At 44.3% G+C, this 23,316-nt stretch overlaps 1 protein-coding gene across 4 annotated transcripts in view; it reads right to left on the minus strand.

Annotated features, from left to right (window-relative positions):
• ccdc71 (coiled-coil domain containing 71) overlaps positions 1-4,961 on the minus strand; it is a 32,346-nt gene extending 27,385 nt beyond the window's left edge. Inside the window, exons 1-3 of one of the 4 annotated variants that reach the window (XM_054733524.2) lie at positions 4,823-4,961; positions 4,541-4,612; positions 4,184-4,284 (exon numbers count right to left, since the gene is read on the minus strand). In XM_054733524.2, the coding sequence (XP_054589499.1) occupies positions 4,184-4,203 (20 nt within the window). In that variant the 5' untranslated portion in view covers positions 4,204-4,284; positions 4,541-4,612; positions 4,823-4,961. Of the gene's footprint in view, positions 1-4,183; positions 4,464-4,536; positions 4,613-4,822 lie in introns of all 4 variants that reach the window. The other 3 variants (XM_054733545.2, XM_054733500.2, XM_054733529.2) reach the window with 3 other exon arrangements.
• Between the last annotated feature and the right edge of the window lie 18,355 nt (positions 4,962-23,316).

Below are 23,316 nucleotides of genomic sequence, written 5' to 3' on the forward strand. Positions count from 1 at the left end.
AGACGTTGTACAGATAAAATATAAATGCTAAAATATAAGACAGAAAAATCATGACAACAAGCGCTGAATAACGCCGGGGACACACCGGCCGCGGAAGCGCGGCGAAGCGCCGAGAAGCAAATCGCTCACGAAATTCGGCCGCTGCTCGCCGCTCCTCAGTTCAGATCAGACGCGCCCCAGTCGAGGCGCGCCTCGGCTCAGCTGTAGTTTTTCTTTTAAACACTTGGTGTCCTCCATTTCCTCTCTGCCTTTTCTCAGCTCTTTTCCTCTACGTTTGAGTGTGTGTGTGTGTGTGTGTGTGTGTGTGTGTGTGTGTGTGTGTGTGTGTGTGTGTGTGTGTGTGTGTGTGTGTGTGTGTGTGTGTGTGTGAACCTATGGTATGAGTTGTTTCTGCCAGTTGAATCTCTTGGAACCCGCTCCAATTCTGCAGCTGTATCCTAGCAGTTTCTTCCGAAATGGGTACGTAAATAACCATGTTTTTCGGGGGTCGTACAGTTCCTTGTGTTTCTCAACTTCCATAATTAATTTAAAGTCATCCATCTTAACTGCTTGCCTCAGACTTTCTGCCTCTCTGTCCTGTTTGCTCCGGTGAAAAGACACCCAAAACCACACACCCCTTCACGTGGTCACACACGCACACAAGTTCGATGTGTGTGTATGTGTGTTCGTGTGGTTTTTCTGCAGTGTCTGATTACGAACACATTTGACTATTGCGGAATTTTATTTTGAAATGCTTTATTTTGTTAACTTTACCGGCCTGCCTCTTATGTCTAGGTTTGACTTCCTGCCAGAATTGACGCGATTCACCCGCGGCTTGCGAAAAAAATAGAGACGGAGCCAAAATGATCGCTGCACTGCGCGGGCTGGAGTGCCGGCGCGCGCCGGCGCGAGGCGATTCACAGCGCGAGGCGGCCCATGTGGTCCATAGAATAGCTTAACAAGGGCGCCGGATGAAGGCGGTGCCATTTTCGCGGCGCTTCCGCGGCTAGTGTGTCCCCGGCGTAAGCTTGTTTTAAGGCAGAAGCCATCTGGCACTCCACTTGACGTTCTGCTGCCTCGCCTCTGGAAGGCTGCCTTTCCTTGTGTGGCAGTGTGAGTGTCCTGTCACAGTGTCCCGATAGATCATGCGCCCTGGCTACTTGGCCAAGGGGATGTCCCTTTGGCTGACTGGTTAGAGCGTATGACTCTCACCCGGGAGTCTGGGGATCGAATCCTGCCCGGGTCCTCGTTTCTCCACCCTGCCATATTTGGCGTTGTCGGCAGGATCCATGTAGTACTGTCAAGTAGGCCCATGGATGTGAAGTTTGTGGCACCCTGCGCGGGAGCACGAGGACGTGCTTGTGGAAAGAGGGGGGAAGATGTGGCAGTGTGAGTGTCCTGTCACAGTGTCCCGATAGATCATGCGCCCTGGCTACTTGGCCAAGGGGATGTCCCTTTGGCTGACTGGTTAGAGCGTATGACTCTCACCCGGGAGTCTGGGGATCGAATCCCGCCCGGGCCCTCGTTTCTCCACCCTGCCACACCTGTCTTGGCCCATCACTTGGTCAGATTATCAATGGGAGCCTCAGCACAGGTGTGGTCCCAGCTGCTTTGAAAGCAGCAGTTATTCGGCCAACCCTGAAGAAACCTTGTGCTGATGTCTCTGTGATAGATAATAACAGGCCTATCTCTACCCTGCCTATTACATCAAAACTGCTTGAGAAGGTCGTTTATCAGCAGCTGGTCCCACATTTAGCTGACTCTGATCTGTTTGAGGTTTTCCAATCAGGGTTCAGGTCTGGACATAGCACAGAGTCGGCTCTACTGAGGGTCCTAAATGACATCTATCTATCACTAGATCAGGGTACATCTGTGGTGCTTCTGTTGTTAGACCTGACGGCAGCCTTCGACACAGCTGACCACACGGTTCTACTGGATCGCTTGGAACGATGGGTTGGGATGAAAGGGTCTGCTCTGGATTGATTTAGATAGTATCTCCACAACAGGACATTCTGCGTTAAACTGGGTGATGTTTTTTCTTCTTGGGAGGAGCTCCGCTGGGGGGTCCCGCAGGGATCGATCCTTGGTCCTCTTTTGTTTGCCATTTATCTGCTTCCTCTGGGGTCAATCTTTCGTAAACATGGCCTATCATTCCATCTCTATGCTGACGATTGCCAGATTTACTCTCCATTGTGTCAGGAGAAATGTCACTATCCAGTACTTTGTGTCCTGCATTAACGAGGTGAAGTCTTGGCTAATGGCCAACGTTCTGCATCTGAATGAGGGAAAGACAGAGCTCATTGTTTTTCACCCCAACAGCAGGAATGTGGATCGTCATGTTGATCTTGGCCCTCTTTATCCCTACTCAAAACCAGTTGTCACCAGCTTGGGGGTGAAAATTGATGCTGGACTTAAATTTGATGCTCACATCAACTCTGTGATCCGGTCCAGTTTCTTTCACCTGAGACGCCTTGCTAAAATCAAGCCTATGCTGTCATGAGCCCACCTGGAGCGGGTACTGCATGCATTTGTAATTTCTAGGCTTGATTACTGCAACTCTCTATAGACCCTTTTATGGTTTGTAAACAATATGACGTCAGCGAGAATGCGTGCGCAGCTTGCCAACAGAGAATGGTGTTGTTTCAGGCTTTATCAAGCTACGCTGCAGGGTTATCACCGGCAAATCTTGAATGTTATATTATTAAACTCACTTTAACGAATGGCAACAGACTCCCGGATCCCTGTGGCATTACGGAATGGGTGGAAGATGTAGGTGCGTGGCCAGATATCCAGTGGCCCGATATATATACGTTTTTAGTGGAGAGGCCCAGTAAGTACACACGTGAGAAGCTACGGGCATACAAATCGTTAGATGCATACAACTATGTTGTCTGTGGCCACGTACAGAAAGTAAAATATCACGACATAGAGTCTGAGTTTTGCGTCTTGAAGGCAGAAGTCCTTCCTAGCCAAAGACAAGGACACAAGACTGCTATGTACAAGGCTTGGGTCATAGTAAACAAACCAGAGAACTACATCTTCACAGCCAACTGTACCTGCATGGCAGGGTGAGTATAGCATAGGTTACTTTTTTTAGCGTGCTCAGAGTACAATCGTGTTCATTTTAGAGAAATACAGTTTATACTAATATGCAGTGGGAAAATACAGATGAATTAGAATGAAATGTTAATTTGAAGCATGAAATAAAGCATATAAATTTGTTTAATTCTGTCATTTTGATGTTCCAGACTTGGGTCATGCTGCAGCCACGCAGCAGCAATTTTATTCAAAGTTGAGCTTTGTGTTAGGATGGGAAAAACAGAAAAAGGCTGCAGTTACATCTCAGGCATGTGCATGGAAAGACCCTTCAGAATTCTGTAAAGTTTCAGTCCACTGCTTGAAGAGAAGCGATTCTGGCATCCATACACGCAACAACCCGACATTTGTATGTGCTCAGAACTTCAAAACAAAGGGTTTAAAACGCTGTTTTAGTATCGAGTGTGAATGAGGAAGCCTTCACTCTCGTTGCCAGACTGCGCGCGCAACTTTTGATGACGTAGGTAGTAAAAGGGTCTATGCAGGTTTGTGTCAGTCATCACTGCGTCGCCTACAGGTTGTGCAGAACAGCGCAGCCAGGTTCCTGACTAGGACCAGGAAACGGGACCACATCAGTCCGGTTCTGGCCTCCCTGCACTGGCTTCCGGTTTGCTATTGTGGCAATACGGGAGTGGTCTATGACCTGTTGACGCCAAGGATGGCAATTGTACCTGCTCGAGTGTAATTTCGTTAACAACGCCACCTTGGGAATTTCACCCAAGGAATTAAAGCATGTAGATTAATTTCACTTGACAGTAGACGTGGTTTCAGAAGTTACAATGAATTTATTTTATTTTATAGAAGAAACAGTTTAAAAGACATTTTAAAAACTGGCCATGTAAAATACCATAAAAAATACTAAAATTAATGCCCCAAAAGAAACTGAACTAATGAAATGTATTGAGAAAAAAAAAGAAATTAATTTAACTCACTGAAATTAATTCATGAAGTCCCAAAAAAATGAGAGTTAACTAAACACAGTTCAACTACAAATTTAAATAAACAAAAAGGTTAACAAGCAGGACTGAGGCTAGTGATGGAGGCAGGTAACGCGGGGCAGAGAAGCCCCAACACAACAAAAATAATAAAGAACGTATAAAAGATTCACCCCTGGCAGTGAACATTCATACCAACGTGAGAAAACCAGCACCACCACACGCACACGGGACCACCACCTCCGAGGCCACACCCCACACCTCCTGCCTCAGCCTGCACAAAGAAAAAAAAAAGAGATTAAAAACGGTATAAAATTTGTACAATATGAATCAGCTGTTCTTCCTCCTGGACTCCGGCCACAGCCAGGGAACTTCCTTCAAACAGCTGATTTAAAATGTAGAAAAAGGAAACAAAACAAAACAGCGGCGCCTCCCGCTGGACCACGGAGAAATCTAGAAGGACAAGGAAGAGGTAGAAATTAACAAACTAACAACTGACCAAGTGTGGAGACGGCGCAGCACACACCTACCGGTCCTCCCACTGATGACCCCTGAGTAGAAGGGAACTCCCTGCCCAGCAGCAATGGGGATTCAATCTTTCCCTGGTTTTACAAAGAGCTGATGTTAAGATTGTTTGACTCATAGGTTATCTACCTGCAGAAGGTATGTACCGTTTACTAATGTTTTGTATATCAAAGGCAAGCGATGATGTCACACCCAACACTGATTAATTGCCCAAGCTGCAGAGTGCACAACACAGTCTGAGACACAGTAACTCTACTGCTAAACAGAATAGCCATCCAGGTACATACCACAGTTGGAGCAGAGCCAATCACCCCAAAAATGCAGCCAAAGGACACGGGCTGGTAACACGTAATGGTACACTTAAAACCAGCTGTTTCCTGAAATTACTTCCTTGCCGGAGGAGCTCCCCTTTTATAGCCGGAGCGCCCTCCTATGTATGGAGGGCGTACTGTTCTAAACCAATAAACTTGGAGCAGGTATTTCGTACTGCTACACTATCGTTCACACTTCAAACTCCTCGTCTTTGTTTTTAATTTCTTCCAGGGTGGTGCTCCCCCCTATCTGGCCACTCTCCTGGACAGACATTCCCCATCACGCGCTCTGCACTCCTCTGACCAAGGCCTACTCGCTGTCCCTCGTTCTAGGTGTCGTACTCGCGGGGACCGAGCTTTCTCTGTCCTAGCACCGTCACTCTGGAACCAGTTGCCACCCTCAGTTAGGCTGTCCCCATCTCTGCCGGTCTTCAAGAGTCGCCTAAAAACCCACCTCCTCTGCTTGGCGTTTCCTGAACGTGTTTGAATTTGGCCCTCTTTTATGTTGATTTTATTTAATAGTTTTCAATGGTTCACTCTATCCCTTGCTTTACACATTTGTCCTGCACTAGAATGTTTCACCTTTTTTGTAATTTGTAATCTGTATTTTGAATTGCTTTTATTTTCTTATTTATTCACTATATTTAACTTTCTGTACCATGTTCAGCGCCTTGGGCTTCCTGACAGGGTTGCGGAAGGCGCTTTATAAATAAAGCATTGATTGATTGATTGATTGATTGAACAAAAACCTAGAGACAACATGTTGTGTTCTGAACACTAGGTGGCAGCAGAGTGATACATGTCGATATAGAGATGTAGACAAAGAGCTGGAGTTCGGTAGCCTAGTGAACTAGACCAAATTCTTGCTTTGCAAAGAATGGTCTAGGCATGCTCCATTGGAACCTCAGCAGCTCCTACCAGGACTCTGGCTAGCCAATCACAGCTCTCTAGAGGGGTTTCAAACACACAAAGAGCTGTGATTGGTCCATAATGGTGGGCCAGTCATAGTGCTCTATCTGCTTAGTGAACAAATCACAGAGCTTTATCCGCTTTGTGGGCCAATCAGGGCACTCTATATGCCTGGTGGGTGGGATGATGCAACAGAGTGAAACAAGAGTATGTCACATTCATTGTCCAGTGGAATGCAGAGATCATTTGAAAGACAACAGTAGAACCCGCCCCACAACCAAGAGCCGTCAATGGAGCATGGCCAGACTAAATAATACATTTATTTAGTCTGGCTTGCCAGGCTAGGAGTTCGGCTCAAGCCCCCATAATTCTGCAGCAAATATGAAGCCAAAGAGGAAGTGGCAAAAATTGCAGTTCCACCCTCATCCACTAAGGTCTGGCAGCAGAAGAGAGCAAATTCTCATTGACTCCTATGTTTAAAATGCCCATTTCACAGCAGAAATAAGTATGTTTACAGCCTGTTAAAAAATTATTAGATATAGTTTACATTAATGACAACTCTGAGGGGGTGGTGGATTTTTTTGTAACTCTTCTGTTCAAGTGAGATTTAATGCTTAAAAATCTGAATAATTAATTATATCCACGGCGTCACGTTAATAGATATTTGGCCGTTTCGACTAGGGCTGGGCGATATGACGATTTTAGACCGTTTTACGATCTACACATCTGACGGTCTGTCATTTTTGAGAGACCGTTTTATCACGATTCACAGCTCTGCTGTTGAATTTCTGCCTCTGAATGAAAAGGGAACTTACCCCAGGCGAATGACACGCCTTTGTTTGACCCTTAACCAATCAGAGTGAGTCATAGTAATATATTAGTGCCCCGCTTGTTTTCACCTTCACCTGTGTGTGAACAAACATGGCTTCACCGCGGCTGAGCGACAACGAGGTTTTCGTTCCGAAGAGGAACGCAGGGTTTCCTTAGCGCACAGCGCTAACAACTTAGTGACGTGACATGTCTCGGAGAAAGCGTAAAAACACGTTGGACGCTTCTTCTGAAGCAGGAAAATAACACCGATTCTTAAGCAGAGCACGACGCCGCCTCGGCTCGTCCACCCTCTGCCGAGCCGGTGTCGGTACCGGACTGAGCTCGGTCACTGGGTCGATGGAGCTGCCCCGTGACTGCCTGATGGAAAACCAGCGGGTTTCATCAGACTCGTAAAGTTTCTTGTTTTTGTTAGGGACCTCTGTATTTTACCGCTCCCTCCTGCAGTCTTCCCCAATTACAATTTAAAATGATTCTGTAAACTCCGTGTATCAATAGAAACAATCTCTGCCTCTGCCAGCTGCAGTAAATGTAGTCTCCAAATAATAAGAGGTGCATTCATCTGTGGATCTCCTTTGATCCACATTAGTGATATTCTCAGCACCAGAACAGTGAAGCAAAGAAAGATTCCTGAGTTTGTTAGTAATTTTATTTATTAGGTGCATCTAACCTGTTCTATTTTTCTCTGAAATTAGATCAAATCAGTGCTTCTATGGGTTGTCTCCAATCTGCACTAGAAAATTTTACTTTATTTAGAGACTTGTTGCAGAAAATATTCAGAATGCGCAGTTATTTGCTACCACAAGCGATCTCTGGTCCAGCCGCACGTCAGAGCCATATTTGAGCTTAACTATCCACTACATGAGCAACTGGGAGCTACATAGTATTTTGAACAAGTTAATGTTTGCACAATACGTTTGCAATTGACATGTTTGCACTTTAAATACGTTTACGATTTTAATTAATGTTAAGTTACTTGAAAAACTAGAAAAACTGATTTTTGTAATTGTTTCTCTCAGGGCTTTTATCATCTCTGGTGTGAGTTTAAAATATAAGTGTGCTAGCACTGTGCTGATTATCCCTAATATGAATAAATGTTTATTTATTCAATGTTTCTCTTCTTTAATACGCAATTGAAGTTATGCTATTCATGGATAAAAAAATCGTGATAAAATCGAAATCGTGATAAAATATTGGAAAAATCGTGATATTCTATTTTTGCCATATCGCCCAGCCCTAGTTTCGACTCTCTGAACTTTAGTTTTCTCTGTGTGTTTGTGTTCATGTTTGGATGCTAATCATGGAATGAGTTGGACAAAAGGGCAAGCTGTGGTTTCTGCTTCTTTATATCAGTAAGTAAAAATGATATTTCTGTACTTTATTTTGTTGGTTGAATGGGGAAATGCTGTGTCATTTAACTGCTTGGTCAAACATGTTAGTGGGACCGCATAAGAACATTGAGCGAGTGCCTAGCTTCTCCTGTCTCATGCCAGAGAACAGCAGGCGGCTACCTCTTCACTTTTCCCCTGGGCAGCCGGACCAGCTTCGAAGCAAGGCTGTAGTCATGCTGGATCTGTGAGGGCAACCACAGAAACACTGCAGCTCTTTTTATTAACGCTGCTTCACTTTTGAGACGCTCAACCACGTTTTTCTAGCTGAAAACACCCGGAAAAACTGTTAGCTTCAGGTTAGTATGTAGCTAATGTCCCGCTGATCTCCGGCTCCCAGAGAAGGGAACATCAACAATGGCGGACACGTGACTTTTTCACCGCAGTTGACCAACAAAGCCTGATATCCTCACTTAGTAATGATTTTGTTACTAAGCAGGCTGAAGGTGCCTTTACTTTGGAGTAGCTCTACCGCGTTTTTCTGGCCGAAAACAGCCAGAAAAACTCCATTAGCTTTGGGTGAGCATGTATAGCGTCCTGCTTATCTCCAACCGTGGAGCAAGAGTTGATGCAAAAGGCTATGGCGCCCGGTTACGATCTCAGTCCATATTAGGTCTCCACAGGCAATAAGCATGACTACAGCCTCACACAGGAGTCAGTCTGCTGTGTGGGTGGTATACCACGGCCCAAGGAGCCCTTCTTAGCTTCTTGGTTTAGCCAAGTTAGCTAGTAGCAATACTGGTTAATTTGTTAAAACCCTGTTCCAAATGTACCAGCCTCACCCTTAGCTCCACCTCTTTTCCCATTTTTGGATTGTCTGGGCGTGACGGTACCTGTGACATGGTCAAAATGGTGGTGCTGGGAACCTCCCATTTGGGCACAAAATCTTATAATTCGAGCCTATGGACACAAATTGTCCAGTATATATGTTGATGGTTTTGCTACAGAGAAGCTCAGATGGATGCCATGCAGGTTATTCCTTCTTCCTTTAAAGAGATCCTTCACTCATACTTTTTTAACTTAAGCTAGAGCTTTAACATTGATTCTCAGATGAATGTGTAGAAATAAATAAATAAAATGTATGAAAGTGCACAAAAAGTCTCACTCAATACTATTATGAGTCCTCCTAGTTACACTTCATTAATATTTGAATACTTGATACGGTTTTTAATTTTAAGTTCCTCTCCAATGATTTCATATATTTTTGTTTAATAATTGTGGAATTATTGTTATTTTAACCTATTTTATTTCTTTCTTTAGTTGTGTATCTAGATATAATCAATCGGTCCTTAGTAAATGGATATGTACTGCAGGATTTTAAGGTTGCTGTAATCAAACCTCTACTTAAGAAACCTTCTCTGGATCCAGATGATCCAATAGGGAGTCTAAGTCACTTTTGCATCATGGGTCCCCGGAAGAACAAAAAAATGAATGCAAGTCAATGGGGCTTAAAATGTTATTTTCTAATTCCGCTTGTTTTGTGCCATGGATTTCACATATGATGTCCGTGAATTTTATAGACATAATCTGATACCAAGAACGCGCTTATTTTCGAACTTGGGGAAACGCAATTTTAGGTTTTGTGTGAAAATAAGTCCAGGACTACAAATGCACTTCACAAAAATGACGTCATCGAACCAGAAACGAAGAAAACTGAGGTAAAAGGGCTGTAAATTCAGCAAACTTCCCACTGGAGGAAATAACCGCCATATATCTGGGGCCTCATTTATCAAGCTTGCTCACGTACAAAACGGGGTCTGAAAACTGCGTAAGCAACTTTCCACGCAAGCTTTGGGATTTATTAAAGAAAACTTAGCGGAAAAATGTCCGCAACTTTAAGTTGACTAAGGACCTGGCTTACGCACATGTTGGACACGGAGAGCACCTGCAGTGCTGCTGCTGAGAAGGATAAAATTATGAAATCCTGCAGTATTATCACTTGTACTGCTTCATTTTCACACAGAACAAGACCCCCCCCCCCCCCCACACACACACACACACATACGCGCGTGCACGCACACACATGCGCGCACACTCACTCACACACGCACGAGTGCACACACACACACACACAGCCTGAAGCGCAGAATATGGAATGCAGAATATCAGCAGGGGGACAGATTGAGACAGAATGTCATGTATCTGTGACGGTGTGTGTGTGTCCTGTCACTGTGACCCGATTGATCATGCACCATGGCTACTTGGACAAGGGAGATCTCCGTTTGACTGACTGGTTAGCGCGCGTGACTTTCACCTGGGAGTCTGGGGATTGAATCCTGATCGTATCTTTTTTTTGTTATATCCGCCACAGATCTCTCTGAAGAACTCAGAATTGACGGCTTCAGCAAGCTGTGCCACTCCGTGGATTTTCTCTTATTTGTTTTGCAAAAGCACTTCCTTTCATTTCTCCACCTCACCCACAAGTACCCGAGTTTCTGCTTGTGAAATTACGCTTCCTTGATCTGCGGTCATGATAGAAATGCTGCAACAAGCCGGCTTATGTATATGCATGAAATCCACAAGGCACTTTGCAATGACCATTTACGGCAGTAAGTGGGCATGGTGAGGGCGGGATGTGACAAAAAAGCAGCTGAGACCATAGTTTCCGATTTATGAAGCAGAGATTGCGTGCAGCTGTGAGTGCTCCATGTTTGATAGATCACAAACCTACTTGGCGTAAGTACATTTTTTTGCTGAGCTTAAGTATGGTTTTAGTAAGGATTCTATGCAATGTTTGATAAATGAGACCCCTGGTCATCTGGTAAGTAGCAGCTGCTTTGGGGAGAGGAGATTATGTGGTGACGTCACATATGCGACATGTCGATTTCTGATTTGTAGTCTTGCTAATTATGAACGCTTACAAGCTGATAAATCTCAAAGTACGTGACTGGCATGGTTGACACACACATCATTAATTTTCATTTAAATTGCAGTACAACATATGCGATATATATATATATATATATATATATATATATATATATATATATATATATATATATATATATATATATATACATTGCCAAATCACGACAAGTGTCGTCTCAAGGGACTTCACACAGTAAACATTCTGTTATAGAAATTTTACGTTTTATTGTTTCTTGATCATTAATCCTATTAACTGAATGTATTTCTCTATGCCTGAAAGCATTCTCATTCATTCAGACACACCCACACATTCCTGTAATCATCCACACGACACACACACACCATTTACACACACACACACACACACACACACACACACACACACACACGCACACACACACACACACACACACACACACACACACACACACACACACACACACACACACACACACACACACACACACACACACACACACACACACACACACACCTTCTATTCCTTTCTTATCTCATGTTATAAATAAACTTGAAGGGCTGATGTTCTTTGCAGTGTAAGCCTCAACCCTTTGCTTGAGCACCTACCCTGATTTGCAAACAGTAACTTGTGTGGTTATTTATTTCTCTTTTCTCTTTGCTGCAGGAATTAGGTGATTAAGAAAATCCCTAACACATTCCAATTCAGTTCAGTTCATTAAAATCCAATCATTAAAATGCTTCCTATATAAGAAACCCAGCAAATTGCATTGAGTCATTGACTAGCGTCAGAGCCTTTAAGGCAGTCCTCATTGGATCAAAACTCCCTTTTAACAGGAATAAATCTCCAGAGGATCCTGGGTCAGAATAAGCAGCCATCTACCATGACTCACTGGGGATCGAGAAGACAGAGCAGATACATACACACCAACTGGACTCCTGTGCTCATCATGGATTGTCCATAATGTCCATGTTCAGACATAAAAGTGTCCATATGTGCTCTTGGCACCAGGATACCTCAGGCTGCAGCTCAATGATCAACTTTGTTGTAGTCTCATCTGCTCTGCGGCCGCATGTCTTGGACACTCAGGTGAAGAGAGGCGCGGAGCTGTCAACTGACCACTACCTGGTGGTGAGTTGGCTTCGATGGTGGGGGAAGATGCCGGTCAAACCTGGCTGGCCCAAACGTATTGTGAGGGTCTGCTGGGAACGTCTGATAGAGTCTCCTGTCAGAAGGTTTCAATTCTCACCTCCGACAGAACTTCCAAAAGGTTCCACGGCAGACGAGGGACAATGGGTCCGAGTGGGCAATGTCCTGTGCTTCCATTGAAGCCGACCGGAGCTGCGGTTGCAGGGTTGTCAGAGCCTCCAAGGGCCCGTCGCCTCCTCCTCTGCCGCAGACGCAGGCCTCCAAGGCCCAGTGTCATGCTGACAATCCCTGAACCCGCTGGTGGACACCGACGGTTAGGGATGCTGTTAAGCTGAAGAAAGAACCCTATAGGTTATTTTGCCCTATGGGACTCCAGAGGCAGCTGATGGTTATTGGGAGGCCAAGCGAAATGCAGCCCGGGTGGTCACAGAGGCAAAGACCCGGGCAATAGAGGAGTTCAGTGAGACCATGGAACAAGACTTTCGTATGGCTTTGAGGAGATTCTTGTCCACCATCTGGCACCTAAGAAGGGGAAAGCAGTGTGGTACCAACACTGTTTATAGTGTGCTGCTGACCTTGACTCGGGAAGTTGTGGATCGGTGGGCAGAATACTTTGAAGGCCTCCTCAATCCCACTGGCACAACTTCCAGTGAGGAAGAAGAGTCTGGGGACTTTGGGTTGGGCTCTCCAATCTCTGGTGCTGAGGTCAATGAGGTTGCTAAAAAGCTCCTCAGTGGCACGGCCCCAGGGGTGGATGAGATCTGCGCAGACACAACCAGTAGGCTTTGATCACTGGACCTCAGAGACCTGCTGGGGGTGTGGGGACTAAGAAGATCACCGATGTAAGATGGTGCTTGTCCATGTAATGATCCACAGTGGATTATTCATCCATTCACACACACATTCATACACTGATGGTGATGAGCTACGATGTAGCCTGGGGGCGCACTGACAGAGGCGAGGCTGCCAAGCATAGGCGCCACCAGTCCCTCCGACCGCAGGCAAGGTGGGTTAAGTGTCTTGCCCAAGGACACAACAGCAGGATTCTCTGTCCGGAGCCGGGATCGAACCGGCAACCTTCCAATTACAGGACAACCCGCTCAACCTGTTGAGCTAATGCTGCCAAACAATCTACCTGTGTTTTGTGGATTTGGAGAAGGCATTTGATCGTGTCCCTCGGGGGGGGGGGGGGGGGGGGGGGCTGTGGGTGTACGCTGAGAGTATGGGGTACCAGGCCCTCGGATACGGGCTGTCAGAGCTTGGTCTGCATTGCCGGCAATAAGTTGAGCTTGTTTCCAGTGAGAGTTGGACTCCACCAAGGCTGCCCTTTGTAGTGATTGATGTAACCCAGAAGCTAGAACCTTAATGAGGTATTAACTAATTGGCTTACTAATATGATCCATCCTCAATTTAGATAAAATATAAAATATAAATTAAGGAAATTAACAATACTAATTAATAGATATCTAATTAACTAATAGATAATTTCATAATGAATTATTGGAAGGGTGAATAACTAAAATAACGAGTTTAATATTAAACATCGGTTAAAACAAGAATCTTGAACATCACTAACAGAAACAGAAGAGGAAAGCTGTATACTATTGGTCCAGGTGGGAATCTGAAATTTCATTGGCTGAGAGAAATAAGTCCCGCCTCCGCGAAATAAAACCGTGCGACGCAGCTGAGCGAGAGGAGAGACAAACGGCTGTGCAGCACGCAGATACAGAAAGCAAAGACTGAGCGGTTAGAGAGAGAGAGAGAGAAAAAAAAAAAACAACGGTCGAGGCCGTGAAGAACCCTGATTTGGGTGCCGCATAGATAGAGGGAGAGGCGGACTTGACTCCTTCTAATAAGAGCTAGGAACTTGGAACCAACGCGATTTGTGTGGAGACGACAGAGTGAACCAATCCTCTGTAGGAGGGAACCGTTGGAGCGCGTTGGCTGGGTTTTTTTTTTCCTTGGGTTTGATCCCGACTCCTATGATCACTCACTTGGAACGAGAACTGGATTTCTTCCTGACGAGGGAGATGGCGAGCCTTAACCACTGAACGAACCAGGACATCTCAAGTAACTGAAGAGCAGACTGCTCTCTTCTGTGAACAATCTCAACGGTGCGGTAGGAAAAAATCGCACCACCGGACTCTGACTTTCACCCCAAGCGTGGGGATTTGACTTGACGCCGGCTGACTTGTGACTCATATGATCAAATCTCATACCGAGCATTTTACTATTGTCGATTGTTTTCATCTGTTTTTGTGTGTTATCTTTATGTGTTATATTTCCCATTATTATTAAAATTTAGTATATAAACCGTTTCATGCTATACCCGTGACTCCAGTCATTCTTAAACAACCTCCAATTCTCCCCGAACCTAATTATTGGCCCATTTGTTTATTTTTTCTTTTAATTATCTTATTGTATCCTGTAATCCGGTTACATAAAACTTGGCGAGCCAGCCAGGAGAATTGTAGAGTTGTTACCTTAGCTAACCATTGACTGACATCATAAGAGTGCCTGGAGGTCACAGTGGTTTGCCATTTTGGCATTATTGGTACTTTTGAGTGTTTTAAAATGGAAGTTGTGAAAACAGAAAAGGTCAAAGTTTCAAATGCTGTTTTAATCAGTGGGTTAACTGATACAGACCTTGATAACGAAGTCTTTGGGTTTATGGAAGGATTCGGACCAGTTAACAGGCGCATTAAGTTACAAAACTGTGATCAGATTATTGTGGAGTTTCAACATGAAGCCACTGTTAAGGAATTAAAGAAACAATGTTTACCCTATGACAAACCTTGTACTAGGAACCCAGATGTTTTCTTCCATATTCAAGACCTAGCCAGCGCGTACAGTCTAGAAACTAGCACATCTGCCACTGATGCCTATCTGTCAGAGCTCAGGGACATAGCTGCGCGTAGCAATCAATCATTTAAAGACCTTCTAATGGAGGAACTGGCAAAAATTGGGGAATCTTTAGGAAGGGATACCCATGCATCTGAACCAGTCACTGAACCAGAGCCAATGCTCCATAGTGACCAAGTTACATATTCCCTGCCTTTAACACCAGAAGTTAACTATATGAACAACTCAAAGGACAATTGTCCACCTACAGAGACTGGAAAACAAAACCCTTGCATTCCACCAAATCTTTTAAACACACCTGAGGTTCAGCGAGTTATTGTGGAACACATTGTTAAAAGCAGTGAGGTTATCCCTCCGCCTACTTCACAATACAGACTAAAACCGTTCTCAGGGCGAGTTCCACACCCTTCTTTTGAAACTGACTATGATACTTGGCGTAGTAGTGTAGTGTTATGCATAAATGATCCTTCACTCACCAAGTCCCAAATTGTACGAAGAATCGTGGAGAGTCTGTCAGCCCCAGCAGCGAGCATCGTTAAAGCTCTTAGTCCAAAATCCGACCCGGAAACGTACCTTGAACATCTCGATTCAGCTTACGCAGCTGTCGAAGACGGCGACGAGCTCTTTGCTCGCTTCTTAAACACAAACCAGGACAGTGGTGAAAAACCTTCCGATTACTTTCAGAGGTTATACACCTTGTTAAACCTAGTTATTCAGAGGAATGGAATTTCCTCCAGTGACGCCGACCAGCAGCTGCTCAAGCAGTTTTGCAGAGGCTGTTGGGACAGCTCGCTGATTTCAAACCTGCAACTCGAACAAAAGAAAGACAACCCGCCTCATTTTACAGCACTTCTCCTCAAACTGCGCACTGAAGAAGACAAACAGGCTACTAAAGCAGCACGCATGAAACAACACTTAGGGGCACAACGAACTAGAGTGTATTCAAATGTGCAAACAACATGCTCTCAGAGTAAAAACACTTGTGAACTGGAAATAGATGATAACTGTGATGACTTACGCAAACAAATCGCTGAGCTCAGGAGCCAAATTGCACAGCTTAAGGTTAACAACACAGATAAAAAGGCAAAGAAAACTCAAAAAGAGTCAAAACCCCGTGTGGGGACTAAAATTCCAGATGAGCCCAAACAGATTCAGCAGATAACAGCAGTGGTGCCCAGACCAAAGCCTGGATACTGTTTTAAGTGCGGAGAAGATGGGCACATAGCTTCTAGCTGTAGCAACGAGCCAAATCCAGCACTAGTTGCAACTAAAAGACTTGCTCTTAGACAGAAGCAGCGCGAGTGGGAGATGTCAAAGCCAATTGCTCAGTCTCCTTTAAACCGGTAGAAGCTCCTATCGTGGGACAGATAGGTGCTAAAGTAGAACCAAGTCCCTCTAAGGAAAGGACAGAGAGACTTTTTTGCAAGCCAGTTCATGCTCATTCAGTGCCAAAACTTCCCAAAAGATTAGTGGGTGGGCGATGCACAGCTACAGTCTCAGTTAACAGTGTTGAATGTAATTGTTTACTGGATTCAGGGTCCCAGGTAACCACCATTGCCAATTCTTTTTACCAAGAACACTTACCTGACCTCTCAATTAAACCCATCAGTAATCTGTTAGAAGTCGAGGGCGCAAACGGTCAAGCAGTTCCTTATTTAGGATACATAGAGATAAGTGTCACATTTCCAAAAGAGCTCGATCAGTCTGGACTTGAGTTACCTACCCTTGCGTTAGTGGTTCCGGATATAAGCTCAAACTCTGATACACCACTACTCATTGGCACAAACACACTCGATCCTTTGTATGAGCAATTGTCTGCCAATAACTTACCTGATTCCAAGGCACTCTCTTATGGGTACCAACACGTGCTAAAAGCCTTAGCAGTCAGAAAAAAACAAAGCAAAGATGGACGAGTTGGTGTGGTGAAGCTTCGAGGGAGAACCCAAGAAGTTCTCCCTGCAAATAAAAAACTGTTACTAGAAGGGTTTATGCAACCCAGCCAAAACAAGCATGAGCCTTATGCACTCATTGAACAACCCACCAATGGTTCTCTACCAGGGGGTATAATTGTAGACTGTTGCCTCATTTCCTTACCTTCACATGGTCCATACAAAGTACCTGTTGTACTAAGAAACGAAACTAACCATGACATCACATTACCCACTAACTGTGTGATCGCTGAGTTAGTTAAAGCCGATCGTGTTATGCCATATCCAGAACCTGACAAAAGTGATCAGAAAGTACTTGCGGCGTGTAGTTCGCAGCAACAGACTTCACCTTCAAACCCTCCTCTCAGTTTTGACTTCGGTACTTCGCCCTTGTCCGAAGAATGGAAAGGGAGGATCACCAACAAACTTAACACTTACTCCGATGTGTTTTCGCACCACGATCTTGATTTTGGTCATACACAACAGATAAGACATCACATCAACTTAAAAGACGAGACCCCATTCAAACAGAAATCTCGGCCGATCCATCCACATGATTATGAAGCCGTGAGAAAACATTTGGAAGCCCTCTTGGAAACCGGTATAATAAGAGAGTCGGAGTCTCCATTTGCCTCACCAATAGTGGTAGTTCGGAAAAAGAATGGTGAGGTACGTCTATGTATAGACTATAGAAAGCTTAATCTGCAAACCATTCGCGACGCATATGCCCTGCCTAACTTGGAGGAGTCCTTTTCTGCTCTCGCTGGATCACAGTGGTTTTCTGTGATGGACCTCAAGTCAGGTTACTATCAAATAGAGATGTGTGAAAAGGATAAACCTAAAACTGCTTTTGTTTGCCCGTTTGGGTTTTATGAATTTAACCGTATGCCACAAGGAATAACAAATGCTCCAAGCACTTTCCAACGGGTTATGGAAAAGTGTATGAAGGACATTAATCTGAAGGAAGTGTTAGTTTTCCTAGACGACTTGATCGTCTTTTCCAACTCCTTGGAAGAACACGAAACCAGACTTTCTCACGTTCTTGAACGGCTTAGAGAATACGGACTCAAGCTATCACCAGATAAGTGTCGTTTTTTCCAGACATCTGTGCGTTATCTTGGACATATAGTATCTCGAGATGGCATAAAAACCGATCCAGATAAGGTGGAAGCACTCAAAACATGGCCGAAGCCTCAGACTTTGAAGGAACTCCAATCTTTCTTAGGATTTACCGGTTATTACCGACGCTTCGTTAAAGATTACTCAAATATTGTCAAGCCACTAACATCTCTCACGGCTGGTTATCCACCCAAACGGAAAAACTTTAAAACACCACCATGTAGATCAAAGTACTTGAACCCCAAAGAACCCTTTGGGAATCGTTGGAGCCAAGACTGTGAGAAGTCCTTTCAAACTATTATTGAAAAACTTACCACTTCGCCAGTTCTTGGCTACGCTGACGCAAAACTCCCATATCTAGTACACACAGATGCTAGTACGACCGGACTCGGTGCAGCGCTATACCAAGTGCAAAACGGTGTCACACAGGTAATCGCTTATGCAAGTCGCGGTTTAAGCTCTAGTGAAACTAGGTACCCTGCGCACAAGTTGGAGTTTCTAGCCTTAAAGTGGGCCATAACAGATAAGTTTCATGACTATTTGTATGGGAACACATTCACTGTCATTACTGATAATAATCCGTTAACTTACCTCTTAACAACGGCAAAACTCGATGCAACGAGCTATCGTTGGCTAGCTGCGTTGTCCACCTATAATTTTGACATCAGATACCGTGCAGGTACACAGAACGTTGACGCGGATGGCCTGTCTAGGAGGCTGCATGATAAACCTGAAGACAACTCAAAATTCACTGAGGAATGCCAACGACTAGATGAGTTCCGATCTCATCTTTTATCCTCTGTCAAAGAAGTCGAGCTTCAACTTCAAGCCGAAGCAGTGAAGGCAACATGCCAAAAGCACATGGTCTTGGATGAGACTGATTCTCCTTGTGGTTTAGTTCAGTCACTTGCCATGTCTGCAGCGGCCATTCCAGACCTATTCCAGTTGGAAGACAATAGTGACAGTTTCTTTGCTGTGCCCAAGTATAACCATGCTGACCTTGTCTCCTTGCAGAGGAAAGATCCAACCATTGGCCGAGTCATTCAGCTGCTTATGACTGACAATAAACCGCCAACTGATACTATTGCAGAACCCCCGGTGGTTCTTAACCTTTTGAGAGAGTGGAAACGGTTTGAGTTTCAAAATGATTTACTGTACCGGAGACGCCAATTAGGACCAGAGACATCATTGCAGTTAGTCTTGCCTGATTCATTACGTTCAACAGTCATGCAAAGCCTACATGATGATATGGGGCATCTTGGGGTTGAACGTACGACAGATCTCATTCGGTCCCGTTTTTACTGGCCAAGAATGGCTAGTGATATCGAAATCAAAGTTAAAACTTGCGAAAGATGTATCCGTCGGAAGGCCCTCCCTGACAAAGCTGCTCCAATGGTGAGTATTACCACCACCAGACCTATGGAGTTAGTTTGCATGGATTTTCTCTCCATAGAACCAGACAGTAAGAACACTAAAGATGTCTTAGTGATTACAGACCATTTTACAAAGTATGCAGTGTCCATCCCAACCAAAGATCAGAAAGCCACCACCGTCGCGAAGAACCTGTGGGAACATTTTTTAGTCCACTACGGGTTTCCTGAGCGTCTTCATAGTGATCAGGGACGGGATTTCGAATCACGTACAATCAAGGAACTTTGTTCTTTACTTGGTATCCGTAAAGTCAGAACGAGCCCTTATCACCCTCGTGGCAACCCCGTTGAACGGTACAATCGTACATTACTCAGCATGTTGGGAACTTTACAAGCCACTGAGAAACATCACTGGCGCGATTTTGTAAAACCACTTACTCACTCGTACAATTGTACAAAAAATGACGTGACGGGATACTCTCCCTACGAGCTAATGTTCGGTAGGCAGCCTCGGTTGCCTATAGATATTGCCTTTGGGTTACCGCATTTGAACAAGCCCTCTATAACTCATTCTCAGTATGTTAAAGAACTGAAGAGTCATCTGGAACAGAGTTATGACATTGTCATAAAAAACTCTCAAAAAACAGCGAGGAAGAACAAAGAACGGTTCGACAGAAACATTCGTGAGTCCACACTAGGTGTGGGAGATCGTGTTTTAGTCCGAAATCTTCGCTTAAGAGAAAAGCATAAATTAGCAGACAAATGGGAGCAAACAGTGTATATAGTTCTCAAACAGATGGAAAACTTGCCAGTATACACTGTAAAACCAGAGAACGGAGAAGGACCCAACAGAACACTCCACAGAGATCTTTTACTGCCTTGTGGTTTTCTCTCTTCATTAGAAAATGAAACAGAACGCGTTACGAAACCTAGCAGACCTCATACAAGACAGAGTTCAGCCTTAGAACCTGACCCAGATGAGCCACTTGACGAAGAGGTAGATGAGTTTTATTACTCTGATCTTCCACAAGTGCTAAACCGACCATCCTATCAAATAGCGGTCACCTTGCCAAATAGGGAACTCATAGCAGATTCAGGACCGGTAAATAATATTCAACAACAAAACACACTATCCTTACACACAGGGGATCGCAAGGAACCAACCTTAGCTGGTAATGAAAATGCTGAATTGTCCTTACTTGACAAAGGCATCAACACCGAAACATTCTTACCTGACAGAATGAGTGAAACTGCGACATTCTTACCTGAAAGAGTGAAAGAAGCAGCAACATACTTACCTGAAAAAACGAAAAAAAACGAAGTATACTTACCTGACGTAGAAACGGGGGATGAAACTAACACAAACCTACCTCAATTGGATGGTGTCCTAAAGTCGCAGCAACGTGATGTAAGTTTTGAACCCATCATACACGATCAGACACATACATCTGAAAAGACCAAAGTCTTAGAGAATAGCTCATCAGCTCTGTCGGAAACAGAGAGCTCACTTCGTCCTGTCTCAGTTGAGAATCAAACCGAAACGGATGAGCATGATACTGTGCAACCAGAGATGTATGTCAGGAGATCTGAACGAAGTAGTCAGCCTCCTCAAAGACTAACTTACTCTCAATTGGGCAATCCACTAGTGACCGTAGTTAGGTCCCTTTTCCAAGGACTTAATAAAGCTTTTATTGACTCTCTTACTCAAGAAGTTGTGTACCCCGTAGAAACAATGCACAGGGACGTGCATGATATTTAATGGGGGAGGATGTAACCCAGAAGCTAGAACCTTAATGAGGTATTAACTAATTGGCTTACTAATATGATCCATCCTCAATTTAGATAAAATATAAAATATAAATTAAGGAAATTAACAATACTAATTAATAGATATCTAATTAACTAATAGATAATTTCATAATGAATTATTGGAAGGGTGAATAACTAAAATAACGAGTTTAATATTAAACATCGGTTAAAACAAGAATCTTGAACATCACTAACAGAAACAGAAGAGGAAAGCTGTATACTATTGGTCCAGGTGGGAATCTGAAATTTCATTGGCTGAGAGAAATAAGTCCCGCCTCCGCGAAATAAAACCGTGCGACGCAGCTGAGCGAGAGGAGAGACAAACGGCTGTGCAGCACGCAGATACAGAAAGCAAAGACTGAGCGGTTAGAGAGAGAGAGAGAGAAAAAAAAAAAACAACGGTCGAGGCCGTGAAGAACCCTGATTTGGGTGCCGCATAGATAGAGGGAGAGGCGGACTTGACTCCTTCTAATAAGAGCTAGGAACTTGGAACCAACGCGATTTGTGTGGAGACGACAGAGTGAACCAATCCTCTGTAGGAGGGAACCGTTGGAGCGCGTTGGCTGGGTTTTTTTTTTTCCTTGGGTTTGATCCCGACTCCTATGATCACTCACTTGGAACGAGAACTGGATTTCTTCCTGACGAGGGAGATGGCGAGCCTTAACCACTGAACGAACCAGGACATCTCAAGTAACTGAAGAGCAGACTGCTCTCTTCTGTGAACAATCTCAACGGTGCGGTAGGAAAAAATCGCACCACCGGACTCTGACTTTCACCCCAAGCGTGGGGATTTGACTTGACGCCGGCTGACTTGTGACTCATATGATCAAATCTCATACCGAGCATTTTACTATTGTCGATTGTTTTCATCTGTTTTTGTGTGTTATCTTTATGTGTTATATTTCCCATTATTATTAAAATTTAGTATATAAACCGTTTCATGCTATACCCGTGACTCCAGTCATTCTTAAACAACCTCCAATTCTCCCCGAACCTAATTATTGGCCCATTTGTTTATTTTTTCTTTTAATTATCTTATTGTATCCTGTAATCCGGTTACATTCTGTTCATAGGTTTTATGGACATGATTTCTAGGTGCAGCCAAGATGTTGAGGGGATCTGTTTTGGTGGCCTAGGGATTGAGTCTCTGCTTTTTGCAGATGATGTGGTCCTGTTGGCTTCTCCAGCTCTCATTGGAGCTGTTCGCAGCAGAGTGTGAAGCAGCTGGAATGAGAATCAGCTCCTCTAAATCCAAGACTTTGGTATTGAGTCGGAAAAGGGTAGAATACCTTCTCCAGGTCAGGGATGAGGTCTTGTCTCAAGTGGAGGAGTTTGAATATCCCAGGGTTTTGTTCATGAGTGAGGGAAAGCTGGAGCGTGAGATCAATAGGCAGATTGGTTCTGCATCTGCAGTGATGCGGGTGCTGTACCGATCTGTCGTGGTGAAGAGAGAACTGAGCTGGAAAGCAAAGCTCCCGATTTACTGGTCGATCTACGTTCCTACCCTCACCTATGGTCACGAGCTTTGGGTAGTGACCGAAAGAACGAGATCACGGATACAAGCTGCCAAAATGAGTTTTCTCCGCAGGATGGCTGGGCTCTCCCTTGAGGAAAGGGTGAGAAGTTCGGTAATTCGGGAGGGGCTCCCAAAAAAATAAGAAAAAATGTATTGACAACGAGATTGAAACACTGGCTGTCGAAGTGCAAAAGAACGTTGCAGAGGTTATAAACACGGTCGGAACAGAGGAGGTTCTCATCGCGAATTACAAAAACGAATGAATGTGATAAATCGTAGAGTAATGGGTTGTCATTTACATTTTACATTTAAGGAGTCGTTCTGTTTGGAGATTTTTATTTGGAAGTAATGTCTGAGAGTGCAGCATCCTTTGAGCTGTCATCCGTCTGGTTAACTTGGCAATGCAGTGTGTATAATCAGGGAGCAGAGAAGGTTCTCGTAGTTGTAAAAAAAAATTAACTGGAATCGGATTTGCGCTGTTGATCTGCTGCACTACTAAGTGTTCTAAATCCCAAGTAAAAAAATTGCGCACACATTTTCAAGTTACCACACATTTCTTTTAACAACGGTAGTTTTTGCGTCTTTACTGTTCCCCTGCTTCAGCCCCCCACCCCCCCACCCCCACCCCCACCCCACCCCCCGCGCAGCGGCCGCAAACTCACTGGTGCGCCTGCAGCCTCTCAGAGTTCCTGCTGATCTAAACATTGAAAGAATTTTCTGTTCCTCACTTCGGATTACCTTCAATGG

Source organism: Nothobranchius furzeri, chromosome 3, assembly GCF_043380555.1.
Source record: "Nothobranchius furzeri strain GRZ-AD chromosome 3, NfurGRZ-RIMD1, whole genome shotgun sequence".
NCBI lineage: Eukaryota > Metazoa > Chordata > Actinopteri > Cyprinodontiformes > Nothobranchiidae > Nothobranchius > Nothobranchius furzeri.